The 22,024-nt window shown below is 37.2% G+C and overlaps 1 protein-coding gene across 1 annotated transcript in view; it reads right to left on the bottom strand.

Annotated features, from left to right (window-relative positions):
- LOC139966044 (macrophage mannose receptor 1-like) overlaps positions 1 to 22,024 on the bottom strand; it is a 130,239-nt gene that overhangs the window by 85,700 nt on the left and 22,515 nt on the right. Inside the window, exons 6-19 of the mRNA XM_071968678.1 lie at positions 20,730 to 20,815; positions 17,192 to 17,307; positions 16,641 to 16,853; positions 15,452 to 15,574; positions 15,040 to 15,111; positions 14,524 to 14,556; positions 13,720 to 13,878; positions 13,083 to 13,171; positions 10,722 to 10,872; positions 6,651 to 7,085; positions 5,613 to 5,651; positions 3,499 to 3,672; positions 2,400 to 2,516; positions 73 to 186 (exon numbers count right to left, since the gene is read on the bottom strand). Coding sequence (XP_071824779.1) covers positions 73 to 186; positions 2,400 to 2,516; positions 3,499 to 3,672; positions 5,613 to 5,651; positions 6,651 to 7,085; positions 10,722 to 10,872; positions 13,083 to 13,171; positions 13,720 to 13,878; positions 14,524 to 14,556; positions 15,040 to 15,111; positions 15,452 to 15,574; positions 16,641 to 16,853; positions 17,192 to 17,307; positions 20,730 to 20,815 — 1,921 coding nt within the window. The remainder of the gene's footprint in view (positions 1 to 72; positions 187 to 2,399; positions 2,517 to 3,498; positions 3,673 to 5,612; positions 5,652 to 6,650; positions 7,086 to 10,721; positions 10,873 to 13,082; positions 13,172 to 13,719; positions 13,879 to 14,523; positions 14,557 to 15,039; positions 15,112 to 15,451; positions 15,575 to 16,640; positions 16,854 to 17,191; positions 17,308 to 20,729; positions 20,816 to 22,024) is intronic.

Below are 22,024 nucleotides of genomic sequence, written 5' to 3'. Positions count from 1 at the left end.
TATTTATCAATAAATATATCAAATATGATCAAAGATCAATATTTTCAGTGATATAGCATCAAAATTTGTTACCATTTTTCTTGCACACATATCCCAGTTGTGCAGTACATACGATATCATTCCAAGTTCCAGTGTTAACATACATCTCTGCACAGTGTTCCACTTCATTAGCATCATTTGGTTCACCTGATGAAGATTTCATTTCAAATTTCTGTTGGTATATGGCATCAAAGAGTTGCTTAAAGTGTAATACTTTACCCCATATTTATGTTATTTAATAACAACATTGTTAGAGACACATAGAACTATTAAAATTTCACTAATCAAATTTAAGTAAACACAGAAATGAGTGAATATTCTGCGACTGTCTCCAACATACACAAAAATTCTGACTCATCAGTCAGTTGCAATAATAATGAATGTGTAAATGTAAAACTATGTACAACAGTGACACATACTTGATTATTCAGAGTTAAATTTAAGACAAATGATATTGTCCAAACTGGGGAATTACATAATACATGTTTGTCAATTAATTAGTCACTTACTGACCACATAAAATTGGCATTAATGACATATTCTATGGACCACAGCGGTAAATAACATAATATGTGCTTAGGTTTCTTCTAGCAACAAATCAGTAACATACTGGCCACAGAAAGTTGAGTTTAACTGAAAGAAGGTCCAGTACTTTCATTTGACTGTGATCTATAAATCATTATTATCTCATCTGCCTACATGTAATGTATAAGGAGGTGAGATATTGTACTTCACCCCACACCAGAAATGTGAGGAAGTGTGTGCATGAGTGTGGTTGAGTACAGGTGTGCAAGTGTTTGTGAGTGAGCAAAATATGTGTGTAATTTTGGACAGGTGCCTGAAAATGTAAGCTGGTGCCTACATACCTGATTGTTGACTTCATAGGTCAAAGATCAGAGGTCAAGAAACCTAAAAATTTGTTGTTGTTTTTGTAGCCATTTTTGCATGCCAACATGTTAAAAAAAGCCATTACACCACATGGTATGTAGAGAATGATGATGCAAATTTCAAAATAAGACAGATTTAGGGTCAAAGGTCAACTGAGTTAAAAGGTAAAACTGGTCTAATTTGTGCAAAAAAGTGTTTCGTGAACTTCTCCTGGACCGTAAGCCTGATCACATCAAATGTTTTGGGTATACATGCCAGACAATGTACTGTAAACTCATACAGGTCTGAGTGATTGGTGATGTCAGAGATCAAATACCCAAAAACTGATATTAACCATTTTCTGCTTGTCAGTATGTTGGTGAAAGTAATTAAAACACAATATAATGTAGAGAATAATGGGATAAATTTTAAACAATACTTATGTAGTTGTTAAGGGTCGAGGTGAAAGGTCAATGCAGATCAATTTTGTCACAGAAGAGATGAGATCTGCAACTCCATCAATTGGGATACAAGTAATACATGTACTGTCTCTTAGTTGCAAAACCCAGAAAATCTAACCTATTGGTGTGTAAGTAAAACATCTACTGTCTGCTCCTAGTTGCAAAACTTTTATGTCTAAGCTAAATAAAACCAATCTTCTCCTAGTTGAAACAATCTGTAAGGCTCAGGTATCAATATATATATATATATATATACACACGCCTACAGTGGAATTACGACCTTCCTTACCGGTTTCGAACCTCTGGACATTCAATCAGCGTCCATAGCCTAGTGGTTAGGGTGTCCGCGTACAGAGCGGGAGGCTTGTGGTTCGAAGCCCGGTGGAGGCTGAAAGTTTCTTCACTGTTCTTGATTTTCCAACTCATTACTATTTTCATTTATATATATATATATATATATATATATATACTTACTCACACTTACTCAAGTTTCACGCCTGCAGTGTACGGCGATCATCAGGCAACTGGACATAAACATTTGTGTATTAACCTACACTGTCTAAATGTCTATCTTGTAACTCTTAGTTGAAACAGTCTGTAAGCCTAAGCTATTGATATAGAAGTAGAATATCTACTATCTGCTCTTAGTTGCAACAGTTTGTTAGGCTCAGGTGTCATTTTCAAGTATATATTGCTATATAAGTAAAATGTGATCTGTTGTCATAGTTACAAATCTTTCTAAAATGACACATTTTCTCTGCAATATGTTGTGTACACAAAATGTAATCTAAGCATTATGTTAACAACAATATTAGTCCTGACTGGAAGATGGAGCCAAGTAGATTAGATACCATTACATGCCTAGGATGTTCCATAGTTAGAGGGCCAGGATTTTAAGCCCAGCAGAATCAAAATATCACAACATAATCAGGTCCTGTCATTTGTACAAATTGAACTAATGTACAGAAACATCCTAGGAGAAAATGCCAAAATAGCTAAAAGATTTAAAGTTCCATTTGTTAAATACTTCACCTGGGGCCCAGTTTAAAAAGGTAAATCCAGAGCCATCACTCCAGGTCCAACCCCCCTCGCGATTAGTGTCAGATGCACCAATCCATAAACGGCTCTCACTAATTACTGCCATGCGACCTGTATTGAGAAACATAGGTTGATTCAGGAATTAAAACAAACATTATACATGAAGTACTTGATTGGTTGAAACAGATGACTTTATAAAGATGAGAGCTTGTGAGAATCAGATTCCAAAGTTGGGTTCTTGAAATCCATAGGGAAAGGATGGTAGCCTACAAACTAGAGTTCTAATTGGCTGAGGCAATTAAAGGTGTGTGCACACCTCAAATATGACATATCGTTAGTTATGTTTTTGAAATATTTCTTGTGGTTTCTTGAAAGATAAAATGACAAATGAAGAGTAATAAAGGAGGAAGTGATTAGAAAAGAATCTTTTATAGCATTACGAGAGACCCTTGAGAGATCCCCCCCCCCCACTCCACGATTAAATTAATCAAACACAGAATTATGTTATTTCAATATGTTAGCAATTCAAGGTCACCACTGACTGGGACCAGGTTAAGCCCTCCTAAACTAATCAAACCCTGAATGAGGTCTCTTACCCAATATGTTATTCATCTCAGTGGATCCACCGATACTAATCAGGTTTTCTCCTCAACTAATCAAACCCTGAATGATGTTTCTTACCCAATATGTAATTAATTTCTTTGGATCCACCGATACTTATCAAGTTTCCTCCAATCAAACCCTAAATGAGGTTTCTTACCCAACACATTATTCATTTCAGTGGATCCACTGATACTAATCAGGTTTCCCCTAAACTATTCAAACCCTGAATGAGGTTTCTTACCTATTATGTTATTCTTTTCAGAGGATCCACCGATAGAAATCAGTTTTCCCCTAAACTTATCAAACCCTGAATGTTTCTTACCCAATATGTAATTCATTTCAGTGGATCCACTGATACTGATCAGGTTTCCCCCTAAACTTATCAAACCCTGAATGTTTCTTTACCCAATATGTAATTCATTTCAGTGGATCCACTGATACTTATCAGGGTTTCTCCTCAACTAATCAAACCCTGAATGAAGTTTCTTACCCAATATATAATTCATTTCAGAGGATCCACCAATAGAAATCAGGTTTCCTCCTCCAAGGTTACATTGTATCTCTGCATCCGTCCAGGAAAGGTAACGATATGGCTGGAACAGGTAGCAGTTACCAGAAGATGAGTCATACTCCCAGCCACTACCACAACGGGAGTCAAATACAGCTGAAATGGAAATTAAAAAGAGGAAAGTGATGCAGATTATCTTCACAACAATCCATTTCCCATCACTGTACAGTAAGCTGCATGAAAGGCCCAACATATTACACTGGTACAGTAAGCTGCATGAAAGGCCCAACATATTACACTGGTACAGTAAGCTGCATGAAAGGCCCAACATATTACACTGGTACAGTAAGCTGCATGAAAGGCCCAACATATTACACTGGTACAGTAAGCTGCATGAAAGGCCCAACATATTACACTGGTACAGTAAGCTGCATGAAAGGCCCAACATATTACACTGATACAGTAAGCTGCATGAAAGGCCCAACATATTACACTGTTACAGTAAGCTGCATGAAAGGCCCACCATATTACACTGGTACAGTAAGCTGCATTAAAGGCCCAACATATTACACTGGTACAGTAAGCTGCATGAAAGGCCCATTATATTACACTGGTACAGTAAGCTGCACGAAAGGCCCAACATATTACACTGGTACAGTAAGCTACATGAAAGGCCCAACATATTACACTGGTGCAGTAAGCTACATGAAAGGCCCAACATATCACACTGGTGAATTAAGCTGCATGAAAGGCCCAACATATCACACTGGTTCAGTAAGCTGCACGAAAGGCCCAACATATTACACTGGTACAGTAAGCTACATGAAAGGCCCAACATATTACACTGGTACAGTAAGCTACATGAAAGGCCCAACAAATAACACTGGTGCAGTAAGCTACATGAAAGGCCCAACATATTACACTGGTACAGTAAGCTGCATGAAAGGCCCAACATATTACACTGTTACAGTAAGCTGCATGAAAGGCCCAACATATCACACTGGTGCAGTAAGCTGCATGAAAGGCCCAACATATCACACTGGTACAGTAAGCTGCACGAAAGGCCCAACATATTACACTGGTACAGTAAGCTTCATGAAAGGCCCAACAAATAACACTGGTGCAGTAAGCTACATGAAAGGCCCAACATATTACACTGGTACAGTAAGCTGCATGAAAGGCCCAACATATTTCACTGTTACAGTAAGCTGCATGAAAGGCCCAACATATCACACTGGTGCAGTAAGCTGCATGAAAGGCCCAACATATCACACTGGTGCAGTAAGCTGCATGAAACATATTACAATGGTACAGTAAGCTGCACGAAAGGCCCAACATATCACACTGGTACAGTTAGCTACATGAAAGTCCCAACATATAACACTGGTACAGTAAGCTACATGAAAGGGGGATACTCTTAGGATTCTCATTGAAGAGTGCAAATTTGTTACCAATTTTTCTGGTTGTCCCAGGGACAAGCAGGCCTTACATTCTGGTTGTCTGAACAGTAAATTCAGTTGTCCAAAAATAGTCACCATAGCAAAATAACAATGACCAATATAAACACTGTCGGAGAGGTGTGAGGAATTGGTGAATAGAGCACCAGCTTTAGGGAATGGTACCAATTTATCCTTTTACCTAGATTTGGGGGTATTTAGCTACAATGAAATCTGAAGTTGATGTAAACTACTAATCGTTCCACATATAACCTCTACAGCTCATTTAGGTTGTCATAACATAAATTTTGGTCATCTCAGAAGACCAACCTACCAAAAAAATTGCCCCTGCACAAGTACAACATTGGCGTCACGAGGTGTATTGGGGTTTAACAAATGTTTCATTAATACTACATTGGGTTTATTTTTGAGTCTCTTTTCCCACATAGCTCATTTTCAGTTAGCAAAGTGTCTTCATTAATGATTTAAAAATTTAAAGAAATGAATTTTCGATAAACTGCTACAAAAACACAAGAGCTGATGCATATAGTTAAAGGTTCATATATATATGTAAGCCATAAACCTGAAACAGTTTTACATGTGTTTTATACTTCTTCTTCTCTTACTTTATGAAGAGGTTTACGATTGTAATATACTCACGAGTAGGTCCAACATTAACAGTTCCTGAGCTACCAGCATCTGTAAAGCCAAAGAAAACAAGAACAGGATGGTAGCTATTGTCACAGTGAGTTCAATGATCTAAGGATGGGAACTATTGTTGCAGTTGGCTCAATAGTCACAGGATGGAAGCTGTTGTCACAGTGTGTACAACTGTCTCAAGATGGTAGCTAATGTACTGTGAGTACAACTGTCTCAGGATGGTAGCTATCGTCACAGTGGTTCAATGATCTAAGGATAAGAGCTATCGTCACAGTGGTTCAATGATCTAAGGATGGGAACTATTGTTGCAGTTGGCTCAATAGTCACAGGATGGAAGCTGTTGTCACAGTGTGTACAACTGTCTCAAGATGGTAGCTAATGTACTGTGAGTACAACTGTCTCAGGATGGTAGCTATCGTCACAGTGGTTCAATGATCTAAGGATAAGAGCTATCGTCACAGTGGTTCAATGATCGAAGGATGGGAGCTATTGTTGCAGTTGGCTCAATAGTCACAGGATGGTAGCTATTGTACTGTGAATACAACTGTCTCAAGATTGTAGCATTGTCACAGTGAGTTCAATGATCTAAGGATGGGAACTATTGTTGCAGTGGGCTCAATAGTCATAGGATGGAAGCTATTGTCACAATGAGTTCAATTGTCTTAGGATGAGAGCCATTTTCACAGTGGGTTCAACTGTCTAATGCAATAACCTCACAAGATATTTGTGAATAGCTGCATCTGTGTGTAGAACACACTTCATTACAAAGTTCAAGTAACTACTTCAATTAGAAAGGTTGCAGTATTCTGTTCCATATAAGCTATGTCTTTCTTACTTTTTACTACCATTTTTATGCTTACAGATGTGTATTTTTCTTCAAAGGTCAACAGCTTCTGTGGAAGATTATATTTCTCTGGTGTCCTTCATTGTAACAGTAAATGCTATTTATGTTTGCTCTGTATTTATGCAGGAATGAATATGAGAAATAAATTTGATCTTCAACTTGGTAAGAACAAAATTGTTAAAATAACATCTTACCAAGATCACAGAACTTATATTCTCCTTCACTCCCATAGCCTGTTGAATAGCCAACATAGTTGATCTGAAAAGGATCAGGGTCCGTCCAAAACATGAATGGTATTCCCTCACCATATTTGTACACAGCTATATATCCATTGGATTCATAGGTGATCACAAACCCTCTAAATTCAGATGCACTGAGAATACCGATGGTTTGAACCTCAGCTACATGGGCACATTGACCACAGGTTCTAATTACTGACTGGGTGTTGCCCCATCCACCAATGACGACTTCATACATTTGACCTTGACCCGTATTGGATGAAGATAGAGCAATGTGGACGTCATTGCTGGCCCGCACCTGAAACTCTACTCGGTTAGTAGGTAGAGGAGACGGATGATAGCGGTAATAAAAGTCCAGGTCTGTAGTCCGGGAAGTGTAGGTCTCGCATTCTAGCAAATGTGAAGGAATAAAAACAATGACGTTGGTTAGCTTTATGGCAGTAAAATTCATATTCACAAAGTCACATTAATATAAATAACAAGTCAGGTCACTAGGGCATTCTTTTCAGCATCTAAAATAAACAAAATTACACAACTGATAACCAGTTAAGCAATAAGGATTTTTTCAACTGTTACACAACCAGTATAAATGTGCAAACATAATTAACAGATTGTGAATAGTATGAAAATTGGCATAGCAACTATTCTTGTCAAACTTGAAAATGACATTATTGACAGAGTTGCATCTGGTCAAACACTATAGAGAGAGTTGCAATTGGTCAGACACTATAGAGAGAGTTGCAGTTGGTCAGACACTATAGATAGAGTTGCAGTTGGTCAGACACTATTGATAGAGTTGCAGTTGGTCAGACACTATAGATAGAGGTGCAGTTGGTCAGACACTATAGATAGAGGTGCAGTTGGTCAGACACCATAGATAGAGGTGCAGTTGGTCAGACACCATAGATAGAGGTGCAGTTGGTCAGACACCATAGATAGAGGTGCAGTTGGTCAGACACCATAGATAGAGTTGTATTTGGTCAAACGCTATAGATAGAGGTGCAGTTGGTCAGACACTATAGATAGAGGTGCAGTTTATCAGACATCATAGATAGAGGTGCAGTTGGTCAGACACTATAGATAGAGGTGCAGTTTATCAGACACTACAGATAGAGGTGCAGTTGGTCAGACACCATAGATAGAGGTGCAGTTTATCAGACACTATAGATAGAGGTGCAGTTGGTCAGACACCATAGATAGAGGTGCAGTTGATCAGACATCATAGATAGAGGTGCAGTTTATCAGACACTATAGATAGAGGTGCAGTTGGTCAGACACCATAGATAGAGGTTCAGTTGATCAGACATCATAGATAGAGGTGCAGTTGGTCAGACATTATAGATAGAGGTGCAGTTTATCAGACACTATAGATAGAGGTGCAGTTTATCAGACACCATAGATAGAGGTGCAGTTTATCAGACACTATAGATAGAGGTGCAGTTGGTCAGACATCATAGATAGAGGTGCAGTTGGTCAGACACTATAGATAGAGGTGCAGTTGGTCAGACACTATAGATAGAGGTGCAGTTGGTCAGACACCATAGATAGAGGTGCAGTTGGTCAGACACCATAGATAGAGGTGCAGTTGGTCAGACACCATAGATAGAGGTGCAGTTGGTCAGACACCATAGATAGAGTTGTATTTGGTCAAACGCTATAGATAGAGGTGCAGTTGGTCAGACACTATAGATAGAGGTGCAGTTTATCAGACATCATAGATAGAGGTGCAGTTGGTCAGACACTATAGATAGAGGTGCAGTTTATCAGACACTACAGATAGAGGTGCAGTTTATCAGACACCATAGATAGAGGTGCAGTTTATCAGACACTATAGATAGAGGTGCAGTTGGTCAGACACCATAGATAGAGGTGCAGTTGATCAGACATCATAGATAGAGGTGCAGTTTATCAGACACTATAGATAGAGGTGCAGTTGGTCAGACACCATAGATAGAGGTTCAGTTGATCAGACATCATAGATAGAGGTGCAGTTGGTCAGACATTATAGATAGAGGTGCAGTTTATCAGACACTATAGATAGAGGTGCAGTTTATCAGACACCATAGATAGAGGTGCAGTTTATCAGACACTATAGATAGAGGTGCAGTTGGTCAGACATCATAGATAGAGGTGCAGTTGGTCAGACACTATAGATAGAGGTGCAGTTGGTCAGACACCATAGAAAGAGGTTCAGTTGATCAGACATCATAGATAGAGGTGCAGTTGGTCAGACACTATAGATAGAGGTGCAGTTGGTCAGACACCATAGATAGAGGTTCAGTTGATCAGACATCATAGATAGAGGTGCAGTTGGTCAGACACTATAGATAGAGGTGCAGTTTATCAGACATTATAGATAGAGGTGCAGTTTATCAGACACCATAGATAGAGGTGCAGTTTATCAGACACTATAGATAGAGGTGCAGTTGGTCAGACACCATAGATAGAGGTGCAGTTGATCAGACATCATAGATAGAGATGCAGTTTATCAGACACTATAGATAGAGGTGCAGTTTATCAGACACTATAGATAGAGGTGCAGTTGGTCAGACACCATAGATAGAGGTTCAGTTGATCAGACACTATAGATAGAGGTGCAGTTGGTCAGACACCATAGATAGAGGTTCAGTTGATCAGACATCATAGATAGAGGTGCAGTTGGTCAGACATTATAGATAGAGGTGCAGTTTATCAGACACTATAGATAGAGGTGCAGTTTATCAGACACCATAGATAGAGGTGCAGTTTATCAGACACTATAGATAGAGGTGCAGTTGGTCAGACATCATAGATAGAGGTGCAGTTGGTCAGACACTATAGATAGAGGTGCAGTTGGTCAGACACCATAGAAAGAGGTTCAGTTGATCAGACATCATAGATAGAGGTGCAGTTGGTCAGACACTATAGATAGAGGTGCAGTTGGTCAGACACCATAGATAGAGGTTCAGTTGATCAGACATCATAGATAGAGGTGCAGTTGGTCAGACACTATAGATAGAGGTGCAGTTTATCAGACATTATAGATAGAGGTGCAGTTTATCAGACACCATAGATAGAGGTGCAGTTTATCAGACACTATAGATAGAGGTGCAGTTGGTCAGACACCATAGATAGAGGTGCAGTTGATCAGACATCATAGATAGAGATGCAGTTTATCAGACACTATAGATAGAGGTGCAGTTTATCAGACACTATAGATAGAGGTGCAGTTGGTCAGACACCATAGATAGAGGTTCAGTTGATCAGACATCATAGATAGAGGTGCAGTTGGTCAGACATTATAGATAGAGGTGCAGTTTATCAGACACTATAGATAGAGGTGCAGTTTATCAGACACCATAGATAGAGGTGCAGTTTATCAGACACTATAGATAGAGGTGCAGTTGGTCAGACACCATAGATAGAGGTTCAGTTGATCAGACATCATAGATAGAGGTGCAGTTGGTCAGACACCATAGATAGAGGTTCAGTTGATCAGACATCATAGATAGAGGTGCAGTTGGTCAGACATTATAGATAGAGGTATAATTGATACTATAGATAGAAGTGCAGGTCCAACGCTATAACGCTGCAGTTGCTCAGAACTATAGTTAGCAGTGCAGATTATTACATTGTAGATAGAGGTGCATTCGGTCAGACACTATAGATCAAGATGCAATTAGACAGACACTATAGATAGAAATCTAAAATGTCAGTCTTCTGCTATTAGTAGAAAATAGATGGATTATCACATATTCATCAACTCACTTATTCATCAAAAGTCCTCCAGCCAAGTGTTGAACTTTCTACACTTGACTTCCAATTCAGTGTGTAACAATTCAATCATATAGAATTCAAGCAAAGTTATGTTGAATCAAAATAGCTAATGCTAAACAATAACCTAAGGCTACTTGTTTGTTACTATGTCATTGCTTTTATTATTTTAAGATCTTAAGATCTTCCAACAACCAATTGTTCTGCCCCTTTCCCCATTACTGTTCTCCCAACCCCTCTGTGAGAACATGAAGTTAGCAATGGTGCTGTTACCTTTAGGCTTTTCACAAATGGATGTCTTTGTATCTGAACAGCTCAAGTCATCCCACAGACCTTCTTTGTTATCCTGCACCATAGCTGCAACACAAGCCTCACCTCCTACATCATAGTTAGGATTACCTGGAGCCCAGTTGTTGAGATCAAGCTGAAGAAACAGCACCATGATCATCAAAGACATGTCACATGCAAACTTATAATCTAGTTACATGTCAAATGCAAACTTCAATTCTAGTTACATGTCAAATGCAAACTTTCCTCTCTAATTACATGTCAAATGCAAACTTCCCTCTCTAATTACATGTCACATGCAAACTTCAATTCTAGTTACATGTCAAATGCAAACTTCCCTCTCTAATTACATGTCAAATGCAAACTTCAATTCTAGTTACATGTCAAATGCAAACTTCCATCTCTAATTACATGTCAAATGCAAACTTCAATTCTAGTTACATGTCAAATGCAAACTTCCCTCTCCAATTACATGTCAAATGCAAACTTCAATTCTAGTTACATGTCAAATGCAAACTTCCCTCTCTAATTACGTGTCAAATTCAAACTTCAATTCTAGTTACATGTCAAATGCAAACTTCCCCCTCTAATTACATGTCACATGCAAACTTCAATTCTAGTTACATGTCAAATGCAAACTTCCCTCTCTAATTACATGTCAAATGCAAACTTCAATTCTAGTTACATGTCAAATGCAAACTTCCATCTCTAATTACATGTCAAATGCAAACTTCAATTCTAGTTACATGTCAAATGCAAACTTCCCTCTCTAATTACATGTCAAATGCAAACTTCAATTCTAGTTACATGTCAAATGCAAACTTCCCTCTCTAATTACATGTGACATGCAAACTTCACTCATATTACATGTTTATACAACCAGCACAAAAAGTGTATTAACAGGTAATTTACATTTCCCTATGCAAAAAATCAACAACAATTATTTCATTGTGACTGAAAAAAAATACCAGATAATTTGAAAAGCTGCTGTGCCCAACCTAACCAATGATGACTTGTGTTCATTAAATATTCTGTGCCCAACCTAACCAATGATGACTTGTGTTCATTAAATATTCTGTGCCCAACCTAACCAATGATGATTTGTGTTCATTAAATATTCTGTGCCCAACCTAACCAATGATGACTTGTGTTTATTCAATATTCTGTGCCCAACCTAACTTATGATGACTTAATTGTGTTCATTTAATATTCTGTTCCTAACCTAACCAATGACAACTTGTGTTCATTACATATTCTGTGCCCAACCTAACCAATGATGATTTGTGTTCATTAAATATTCTGTGCCCAACCTAACCAATGATGACTTGTGTTTATTCAATATTCTGTGCCCAACCTAACTTATGATGACTTAATTGTGTTCATTTAATATTCTGTTCCTAACCTAACCAATGACAACTTGTGTTCATTACATATTCTGTGCCCAACCTAACCAATGATGATTTGTGTTCATTAAATATTCTGTGCCCAACCTAACCAATGATGACTTGTGTTTATTCAATATTCTGTGCCCAACCTAACTTATGATGACTTAATTGTGTTCATTTAATATTCTGTTCCTAACCTAACCAATGACAACTTGTGTTCATTACATATTCTGTGCCCAACCTAACCAATGATGACTTGTGTTCATTAAATATTCTGTGCCCAACCTAACCAATGATGACTTGTGTTCATTAAATATTCTGTGCCCAACCTAACCAATGATGACTTGTGTTCATTAAATATTCTGTGCCCAACCTAACCAATGATGACTTGTGTTCATTAAATATTCTGTGCCCAACCTAACTAATGATGACTTGTGTTTATTCAATATTCTGTGCCCAACCTAACCAATGATGACTTGTGTTTATTCAATATTCTGTGCCCAACCTAACTTATGATGACTTAATTGTGTTCATTTAATATTCTGTTCCTAACCTAACCAATGACAACTTGTGTTCATTACATATTCTGTGCCCAACCTAACCAATGATGACTTGTGTATTTGATATAAATAAAAAATTTTAAAAATATCCTTTTGAACAAGAATAACTATCAAAACCTGATTTGTTTTATTGTTTAAGTGATTTCAAGGGATTGGAATCAGAATCAACAATAACTGAATTTCTATGTTTTACCTGTTTTATAGTTTAACATTTTTCAAAGATTTATAAGAAATTATCTCAAGAAAGGCAGATACACTGCTTCCTATGTTCATTGGTTATGCTTAAAGGTTCAATCACTTAAACTTAATGGCCATGATGAAATTACACTTAAGTAGGCTACAGTCTGTACCTAAGTACAATTAGAAAATGCAGTACAAGACAACAAGAAAGGAAGACATACAGTGCTACCATCAGTCCAGACAAAGTTATCTCTGTTTCCAGAATCATGAAGGCCTATCCATGTGTTCACACCAATTCCTGCAACACGCACTGTAAAATGAGATGAATGTATATTAAACTACCACTCTTTTCCTGTCATCAGGCATTAGCCCTATGGCTGTTATTTACTATGACATTCCCCTCCCCGCACTTTACCTGCCTACCCATTTCTCAAGCTGTTTGTGAAATCTTCCAACAACCAACTCCCTTCCCTTTCTCTATCAATTTCTTATTTAGAAATTCAACACATTTTAAGGGTTCTAGAACTCTTAAACATTGATCCACCACACCAATACCAATATATTACAGAGAGGGATTAATATTTTAGCCACATCAATTGTTTAATTCCAATGACATTGATCCACCACACCAATACCAATATATTACAGAGAGGGATTAATGTTTTAGCCACATCAATTGTTTAATTCCAATGACATTGAAATTTTCTGTTAATTTTCATGGTAATATAGACCTTACATAGCAGAAAATGTTGAATTCTTTCATTTAAATTCAAAAGTTGCTAGTTTTGCATCTATGTTTACTAAACTGAACTAGACAAGTTAGACTTATTATCCCAGTAATAAATCAATAAGACTCACTTGATATGTAAGACTGTTCATCGTCGTCATTGATAGCTACCAGATGAGCATTTTGGTTGACACATTTGGCTTCTGCTGAGTTCCAGTCTGAGCGTGAGGTATCACTATAGTAACAAGAATCACCAAACAGATTCCATCCGGCAGGGCAATCACCAACAGCTGCAAAATCAACTTGTAAATGTCACTTAGGTATGTGTCGAAAAGAAAAACTGAATCAGTATCCAATCACCAACAGCTGCAAAATCAACTTGTAAATGTCACTTAGGTATGTGTCGGAAAGAAAAACTGAATCAGTATCAAAACAACAGAGATTATCTCTGCAGACCAACAGTTCCTTTTGTGTAAAATGCACAAAACATTATCTTGCTTTGTAGTCTGGCTGCAGTGATGCTGCAAGCTCCTTTATGACACAGTGCTTCAATTGCTTGTAAATGCACATGTTCATATAGTGCTTTCTAAATCTATTCACTGTACATTGGAAATCATTATTTATTAAGGTTAAAACTGTCAAATTATGTAATATAAAGAAATTAAAACAGAACCCACTGTTCCACAACTTGATCCATTGATACAAAATACTGAAATTTATTCATATTTTCATAGAAGTTCATTAATGCAGAAGTAAAGAAATTGAAAAAGAGCAAGATATGCATTCATGACATCCCAAATGGGCAGCCAATTGGATATATGCATATCATAGATGCAAATATTCAATTATGTGGATGACATCCCAAATGGGCAGCCAATTGGATATGCATATCATAGATGCAAATATTTAATCATGTTGATGACAAAGGCACTTACGCAAATTTGGAGAGATGTAATAGATCGGTTGGCCTGGTGGAGAAAGAAAAAAATTCTTGGGTTTCATTAGGTCCTAATAATCATAATTTTCTAAAAATGTGTGAAACAGAGTGGAGCTGTGTCAATATTTTGTAAATAATTGAAATTACTCTTTCAAAGCTGTTGCAGGTAGTAAAGATTAGTATAAGATATCTTAGTTTAAATGGATATGTATCTCAATTAAACAGCATCAGACAGTTCCAAATTATGTGAAATGATTTTCATTATTGTTCTCACCAGCTCTTTCTTGCATACGTACGCTTTGAGGACTTAAACAGTATCAGACAGTTCCAACGTATGATTTTCATTATTGTTCTCACCAGCTCTTTCTTGCATACGTACGCTTTGAGGACTTAAACAGTATCAGACAGTTCCAAAGTATGATTTTCATTATTGTTCTCACCAGCTCTTTCTTGCATACCTTAGCTCTGAAGAATTAAATAATATCAGACAGATTTCCATTATAACTGTTCTCACCAGCTCTTGTCTTGCATACGTAAGCTTTGAGGACAAAGCAGTTATTTGTGTTCCACTTGCCACTGGTATCTCCTGTAACATACAAAGATGTTCATATATCATGAAGATAACATATATACTGTTACAATGGAATTCTATCAGGATAAAATCAGGTATTATGAGCTTACCAGAATAATATTAAACAATTCTTTGCAAAACATAATATGCATGTCTTCAGGTAGTAAACAATTTTTGTGATACATAGCTTTAAACTAAATATATATCAATTACAGCTCATGTCTGAAAGTACCAGGGAGACCTTTCCTAAATATTTGATTCGCTGTGAAACAGTTAGCAATTTAATCAAATGCTAAGCACCTTATTATGTCTCTATAACATATTTTAAATTAACAAAATGTGGTTTTAACCCCACCTGTGTAGATCATTCCACAGTCATGCTGGCCGACTGTGTCAGCAGGTTCAGTCTCATCATTCCAGTTTTGGTAGGTCACTGCACTATTGTCCGACCACGTAAACACTCCATCATCTGGGTAATCTAAGAAAAATAAATGTGAAATTGTGAATTAATTTAGTAAATACTGTCTGCACATTAAGATCTTATACCAGTACTAAGTAAATGAGAGTTTAATGGCTTGTGGAAGGGAGGATTATGCTTAAAACAATCTGTATCCCTAGAGTCCAATCATTGACACATATATCTATGGAATCTAAAAGTGTGTGAGAAAAGTGTAGAAAATGCTGCTTATTAGTTTTCAAGTTTCAGTGTTATCAACCCGGTTACTATAACAAACATTATTCTGCACAATGTATACAATAGAAATGTATAATATAGACCTGAATATTGGTGTTGAAAGAAAGCGATGTATATTTGCAACTGATTTAGTGACATTTTGCATGGCTTCCTTACAATTAACACTGTTAACACTAAACAAACTGTTAGCTCTACTGTTGTGAGTGTGTGATTGTAACGTTTTAGCTTTCAGTTGCTCTGGCTGCTTTTCAAAACATTCTACAGACAAAGCTCCCTGTAACACTACAATTCTAATTCAACAATTGTAAAACAACCAGAATTATGTTATCTTGGCTGTATGGGTCTTGAATCCTGTCCTATTTGTGGCCTAATGTTGTATCTAGTGTTTGGCTCATCCCTGAAATAGAAAGCACAGGGTTGTTGTGTCTGAGTATGTCAACTACACGAATCAGAAGACATATTTCTTGTGTCTGCCTTCCCTATGACACATTTCAATAATCCAATTTCATGTGTCTGAGTAATCCCATGACATATGGCTAACCTTTGACAGAGAGTTATTATTGCATTGCCGTAAATGCTTTATGTAAATCAACTAAGACAAAATGAATACAATATTGTCTTGCCAAAAAGTCAGGTTTGAGAAGCTTTCTAATTAACAAAACATCCAACTGCTTTCTCTGAAATTTTAATTCAGTAGTATCTATTTTCTCTCTAGCATTTTCATTAGCTTATGTTATTCATATAAAAACTACATTTCATGGTAGTAAAATGATCATAAATATAGTGAACATTGCCAGTCATCAACATTTACATCTTCAATACCTATCTTTAGATATGACAGGGGACATACCTGCAATACCAATCCAAATATCTGTGATTCCAATGTTCTGTAAACCTTCAAACTGAGAGACGATGTAATCATTGTCCTCTCCACTGAAGATAGAGACCAGGAAAGCACCCTGAGCTTCACAAGTATGTTTAGCATCGGTGTAGGTCAGCTGTGTGTGACTGTTGAACTGGTAACAGTTTCCTTTGTGGATCCGCCAACCAGGATAACAAGTACCTAAAACAGAACAATCCAAAAAGGAATGTAAGATAGTGCAATGGAGTGTCGATAGCGTGTACCCCTTTTAGTCATTATCATATTTCTGATCAGTTTGATTTCTTGTCCTCAGATAAATGCTATTATACTCAGATATGATTGAGAGCCTCTGTAGGTACTTCTCAGGTACAGCATTTAAACCTTAATGAGGTTCTAACATATATATAGTATATATAGCTAGTTGCTAGTAAACATTAATTGATCTCTAAGAGTGGCATTGAATGGTCTAAAAGTCTGGACAAAGGTGACCAGTCTCGGTTTTTCTAGACTGTTTGATGGTATTAACTATTTCATTTTACCTTCTGCTCTTTCACACAAGAATGCATTTCTGCTATCTGTACACTTGGTGGTACTCCATTCACCATTGATTGCTGTATCTAAAACTTGAGCACAGTCCCCATCCGTGTCAAAGAATCTGGGAACAGGAGACATGGCAATATTAAAAACAACAAGCACTTCTTAATGCATTAATAGGCAAATAGACCAAAGAATAGCATCTGATAGTTGAAGGCAGGGTAAGAATATTAGACCGAAGCATAGCATCTGATAGTTGAAGGCAGGGCAATTCAAAAACACAAGCACTTCTTAATGCATTAATAGGCAAATAGACCAAAGAATAGCATATGCTAGTTGAAGGCAGAGCAAAACAACAAACAAGCACTTCTTAATTCATTAATAGGCATAGGGTACCAATGCATAGGATCCAATATCTGAAGGCAAGCTTTCTTAAAAAAAATAACAAATCCTTGAAATGGCAGGTATTGTCTTTTCCTCCTTCAAATATAAGTGTTCAAGGATGGAGGCCAGGTACCAATCTCCTCCCAAACAAAAGATGACAGTGATATGGGCCAAAGCATAGCATATTTGATAGCAGAAGACAGGGCAATAGAGAATCAAGCACTTCTTAATTCATTGATAGGCACAGGTATACATAGGTTTCTGGTAGTTGAAGGCATGGCAATAGAACGAACAGGCACTTCTTAATTCATTGATATGCATAGGTATACATAGGTTTCTGGTAGTTGAAGGCATGGCAATAGAACGAACAAGCACTTCTTAATTCCTTGGTAGGCATAGGGGACCAAAACATAGGTATCTGGTAGTTGAAGGCATGGCAATAGAACAAACAGGCACTTCTTAATTCCTTGGTATGCATAGGGGACCAAAACATAGGTATCTGGTAGTTGAAGGCATGGCAATAGAACAAACAGGCACTTCTTAATTCCTTGGTAGGCATAGGGGACCAAAACATAGGTATCTGGTAGTTGAAGGCATGGCAATAGAACAAACAGGCACTTCTTAATTCCTTGGTAGGCATAGGGGACCAAAACATAGGTATCTGGTAGTTGAAGGCATGGCAATAGAACAAACAGGCACTTCTTAATTCCTTGGTAGGCATAGGGGACCAAAACATAGGTATCTGGTAGTTGAAGGCATGGCAATAGAACAAACAGGCACTTCTTAAATCCTTGGTAGGCATAGGGGACCAAAACATAGGTATCTGGTAGTTGAAGGCATGGCAATAGAACAAACAGGCACTTCTTAAATCCTTGGTAGGCATAGGGGACCAAAACATAGGTATCTGGTAGTTGAAGGCATGGCAATAGAACAAACAGGCACTTCTTAAATCCTTGGTAGGCATAGGGGACCAAAACATAGGTATCTGGTAGTTGAAGGCAGGGCAATAGAACGAACAAGCACTTCTTAATTCATTGATTGACATAGAGGGACCAAACCATAGGTTTCTGGTAGTTGAAGGCAGAGCAATAGAACAAACAAGCACTTCTGGATTCATTGATTGACATAGGGGACCAAAACATAGGTTTCTGGTAGTTGAAGGCAGGGCAATAGAACGAGCAAGCACTTCTCAATTCATTGATTGACATAGGGGACCAAAAAATAGGTATCTGGTAGTTGAATGCAGAGCAATCTAGAACAAACAAGCACTTCTTAAATCCTTGGTAGGCATAAGGGACAAAACATAGGTATCTGGTAGTTGAAGGCAGAGCAATAGAACAAACAAGCACTTCTTAAATCCTTGGTAAGCATAGGGGACCAAAACATAGGTATCTGGTAGTTGAAGGCATGGCAATAGAACAAACAAGCACTTCTTAAATCCTTGGTAGGCATAGGGGACCAAAACATACAGGTAGGTATCTGGTAGTTGAAGGCAGAGCAATAGAACAAACAAGCACTTCTTAAATCCTTGGTAGGCATAGGGGACCAAAACATAGGTTTCTGGTAGTTGAAGGCAGGGCAATAGAACAAACAAGCACTTCTCAATTCATTGATTGACATAGGGGACCAAAAAATAGGTATCTGGTAGTTGAATGCAGAGCAATCTAGAACAAACAAGCACTTCTTAAATCCTTGGTAGGCATAAGGGACAAAACATAGGTATCTGGTAGTTGAAGGCAGAGCAATAGAACAAACAAGCACTTCTTAAATCCTTGGTAAGCATAGGGGACCAAAACATAGGTATCTGGTAGTTGAAGGCATGGCAATAGAACAAACAAGCACTTCTTAAATCCTTGGTAGGCATAGGGGACCAAAACATACAGGTAGGTATCTGGTAGTTGAAGGCATACAAACAAGCACTTCTTAATTCATTGATAGACATAGGGGACCAAAACATAGGTATCTGGTAGTTGAAGGCAGGGCAATAGAACAAACAAGCACTTCTCAATTCATTGATTGACATAGGGGACCAAAAAATAGGTATCTGGTAGTTGAATGCAGAGCAATCTAGAACAAACAAGCACTTCTTAAATCCTTGGTAGGCATAAGGGACAAAACATAGGTATCTGGTAGTTGAAGGCAGGGCAATAGAACAAACAGGCACTTCTTAAATCCTTGGTAGGCATAGGGGACCAAAACATGAATATCTGGTAGTTTAAGGCAGGGCAATAGAACAAACAAGCACTTCTTAAATCCTTGGTAGGCATAGGGGACCAAAACATAGGTTTCTGATAGTTGAAGGCAGGGCAATAGAACAAACAAGCACTTCTTAATTCATTGATTGACAAAGGGGACCAAAACATAGGTATCTGGTAGTTGAAGGCATGCCATAACAACAAACAATATTTGTAAAACTTTCTCATCATTCTTCTCTAAGGCCTAGTATTCTTAGGAGTAAATGGAGGAGTAAGTTGAAGATATGCCTGAAAACATTGAATTACTACTTTCTCTCACATAGTCCGTTTGTGTTTGGTCTCTTCTAATAATATTCAGAGGCAGCGATAACAATACTATGCAGCTAGAAAGTAATGTCTTTAAACCTGTGCTTCTCAACCTTTTCTCTCAGTTCCCCAACTAGGTGAAAATGTGTTTTCTCATTTTCCCCTCCCAAAGTCTACAAAAATGTACCACATATTTTTCAATCACTGTCTTTGACATGCAATAACGACAAAGATTATCATTCATTCAATGTTCATGTTATCTGTTACAATTCACTCTACAATATACAAAATAAAATATAACGGACCAATGAGCTTTATGCTCTTGAACAAAGGTCCTTTATATCAGGACTTCGCTTGGTCAATTTGAGATGTAAATCGCCACGATGTGTTTCGTCAAAGGCTACCACGTTTCTTGGTTAGAATATCTGTTTCAGCACTCAATGTGCATTCCCCTAGATAAGAGGACCACCATTCCTCATCACTTCCCCCTTTCTACACAATTCACACCAATTCCCCTCTAGCAATCCACTGCTGTAAACCAATAGAAATAATATGTATCTACGATGCATTGATTTCAAGCAGCAAAACGAAATGAATGCAGTTCATATAATATTGAACTATCATTTAACTATAGAAATAGTTGTAGGAAGAACAGTACCTTCCAGCAGGTTCCCCTGTGGCCCAGTTATCAAAGGTGACTGGTTGACCAGTACTCCACTTGAATGTTGTTGCATCACTATAATACTAAAAGACAAAATCAAAGAAATACCAACAAAATCACATGAAAGAAATACCAACAAAATCACATGAAAGAAATACCAACATTCGCTTTAAAGAAATACTAACAAAATCACATGAAAGAAATACAAACAAAATCATACGAGAGAAATACCAACAAAATGACATGAGGAAAATACCAATAAAATCACATAAGAGAAATACCAACAAAATCACATGAAAGAAATGCAAACAAAATCACATGAAAGAAATACCAACAAATCACAATAGAGAAAATACAAACAAAATCACATGAGAGAAATGCAAACAAAATCACATGAAAGAAATACCAACAAAATCACATGAAAGAAATACCAACAAAATTAGATGAGGGAAATACCAAAACAATCACATTAAAGAAATAAAAAAAAATCACATGAAATATATACAAACAAAATCACATGAAAGACATACCAACTTTCACATGAAAGAAATACCAAAAAAATCACATGAAAGACATACAAACAAAATCACATGAAAGAAATACAAACAAAATCATATGAGAGAAATACCAACAAAATCACATGAAAAAATACCAGCAAAATCATATGAAAGAAATACCAACAAAAATTACATGAAAGAAATACCAACACAATCGCATGAAAGAAATAAAAACAAAATCACATGAAACAACATAAAAAAATCACATGAAAGAGATACCAACTTTCACATGAAAGAAATACAAACAAAATCACATGAAATAAATACAAACAAATCACAAGAGAGAAAATACAAACAAAATCACATGAGAGAAATACAAACAAAATCACATGAAAGAAATACAAACAAAATTACATGAAAGAAATAGTAACAATACGCAATACTCTATAGTTTTCATGATCCCTACTGACACACTGGCTTGTACACAAAGAAAGCAACACTCATTTATGTATAACACCAAGTGACTGTCATAGTTACTGTGGTCAAACTTGGGTAGCAAAATCAGAATTATGTTTACCTTCAGTTAGCACATACAGTACAGTAGGACTTGTCTATACATAGCCTCTATCCAAATGATACAGGCATATATATGCTATGAAGCGAAGGAAAAAGATGTTACTAGGACATTAGTGATGTTATAACCCAATTATCTTTTGCAAGGCGACTTAATTGTACAAACTATTATGTTTCAAACACCATGTTGTCTGTGAGTTAAGATTTTGAGAATTTGAGATA

The sequence above is a fragment of the Apostichopus japonicus genome, chromosome 4 (assembly GCF_037975245.1).
Source record: "Apostichopus japonicus isolate 1M-3 chromosome 4, ASM3797524v1, whole genome shotgun sequence".
NCBI classification, from domain to species: Eukaryota; Metazoa; Echinodermata; class Holothuroidea; order Aspidochirotida; family Stichopodidae; genus Apostichopus; species Apostichopus japonicus.
The sequence above is the reverse complement of the archived record's forward strand: the minus strand, read 5'-3'. Positions and strand labels throughout refer to the sequence as shown.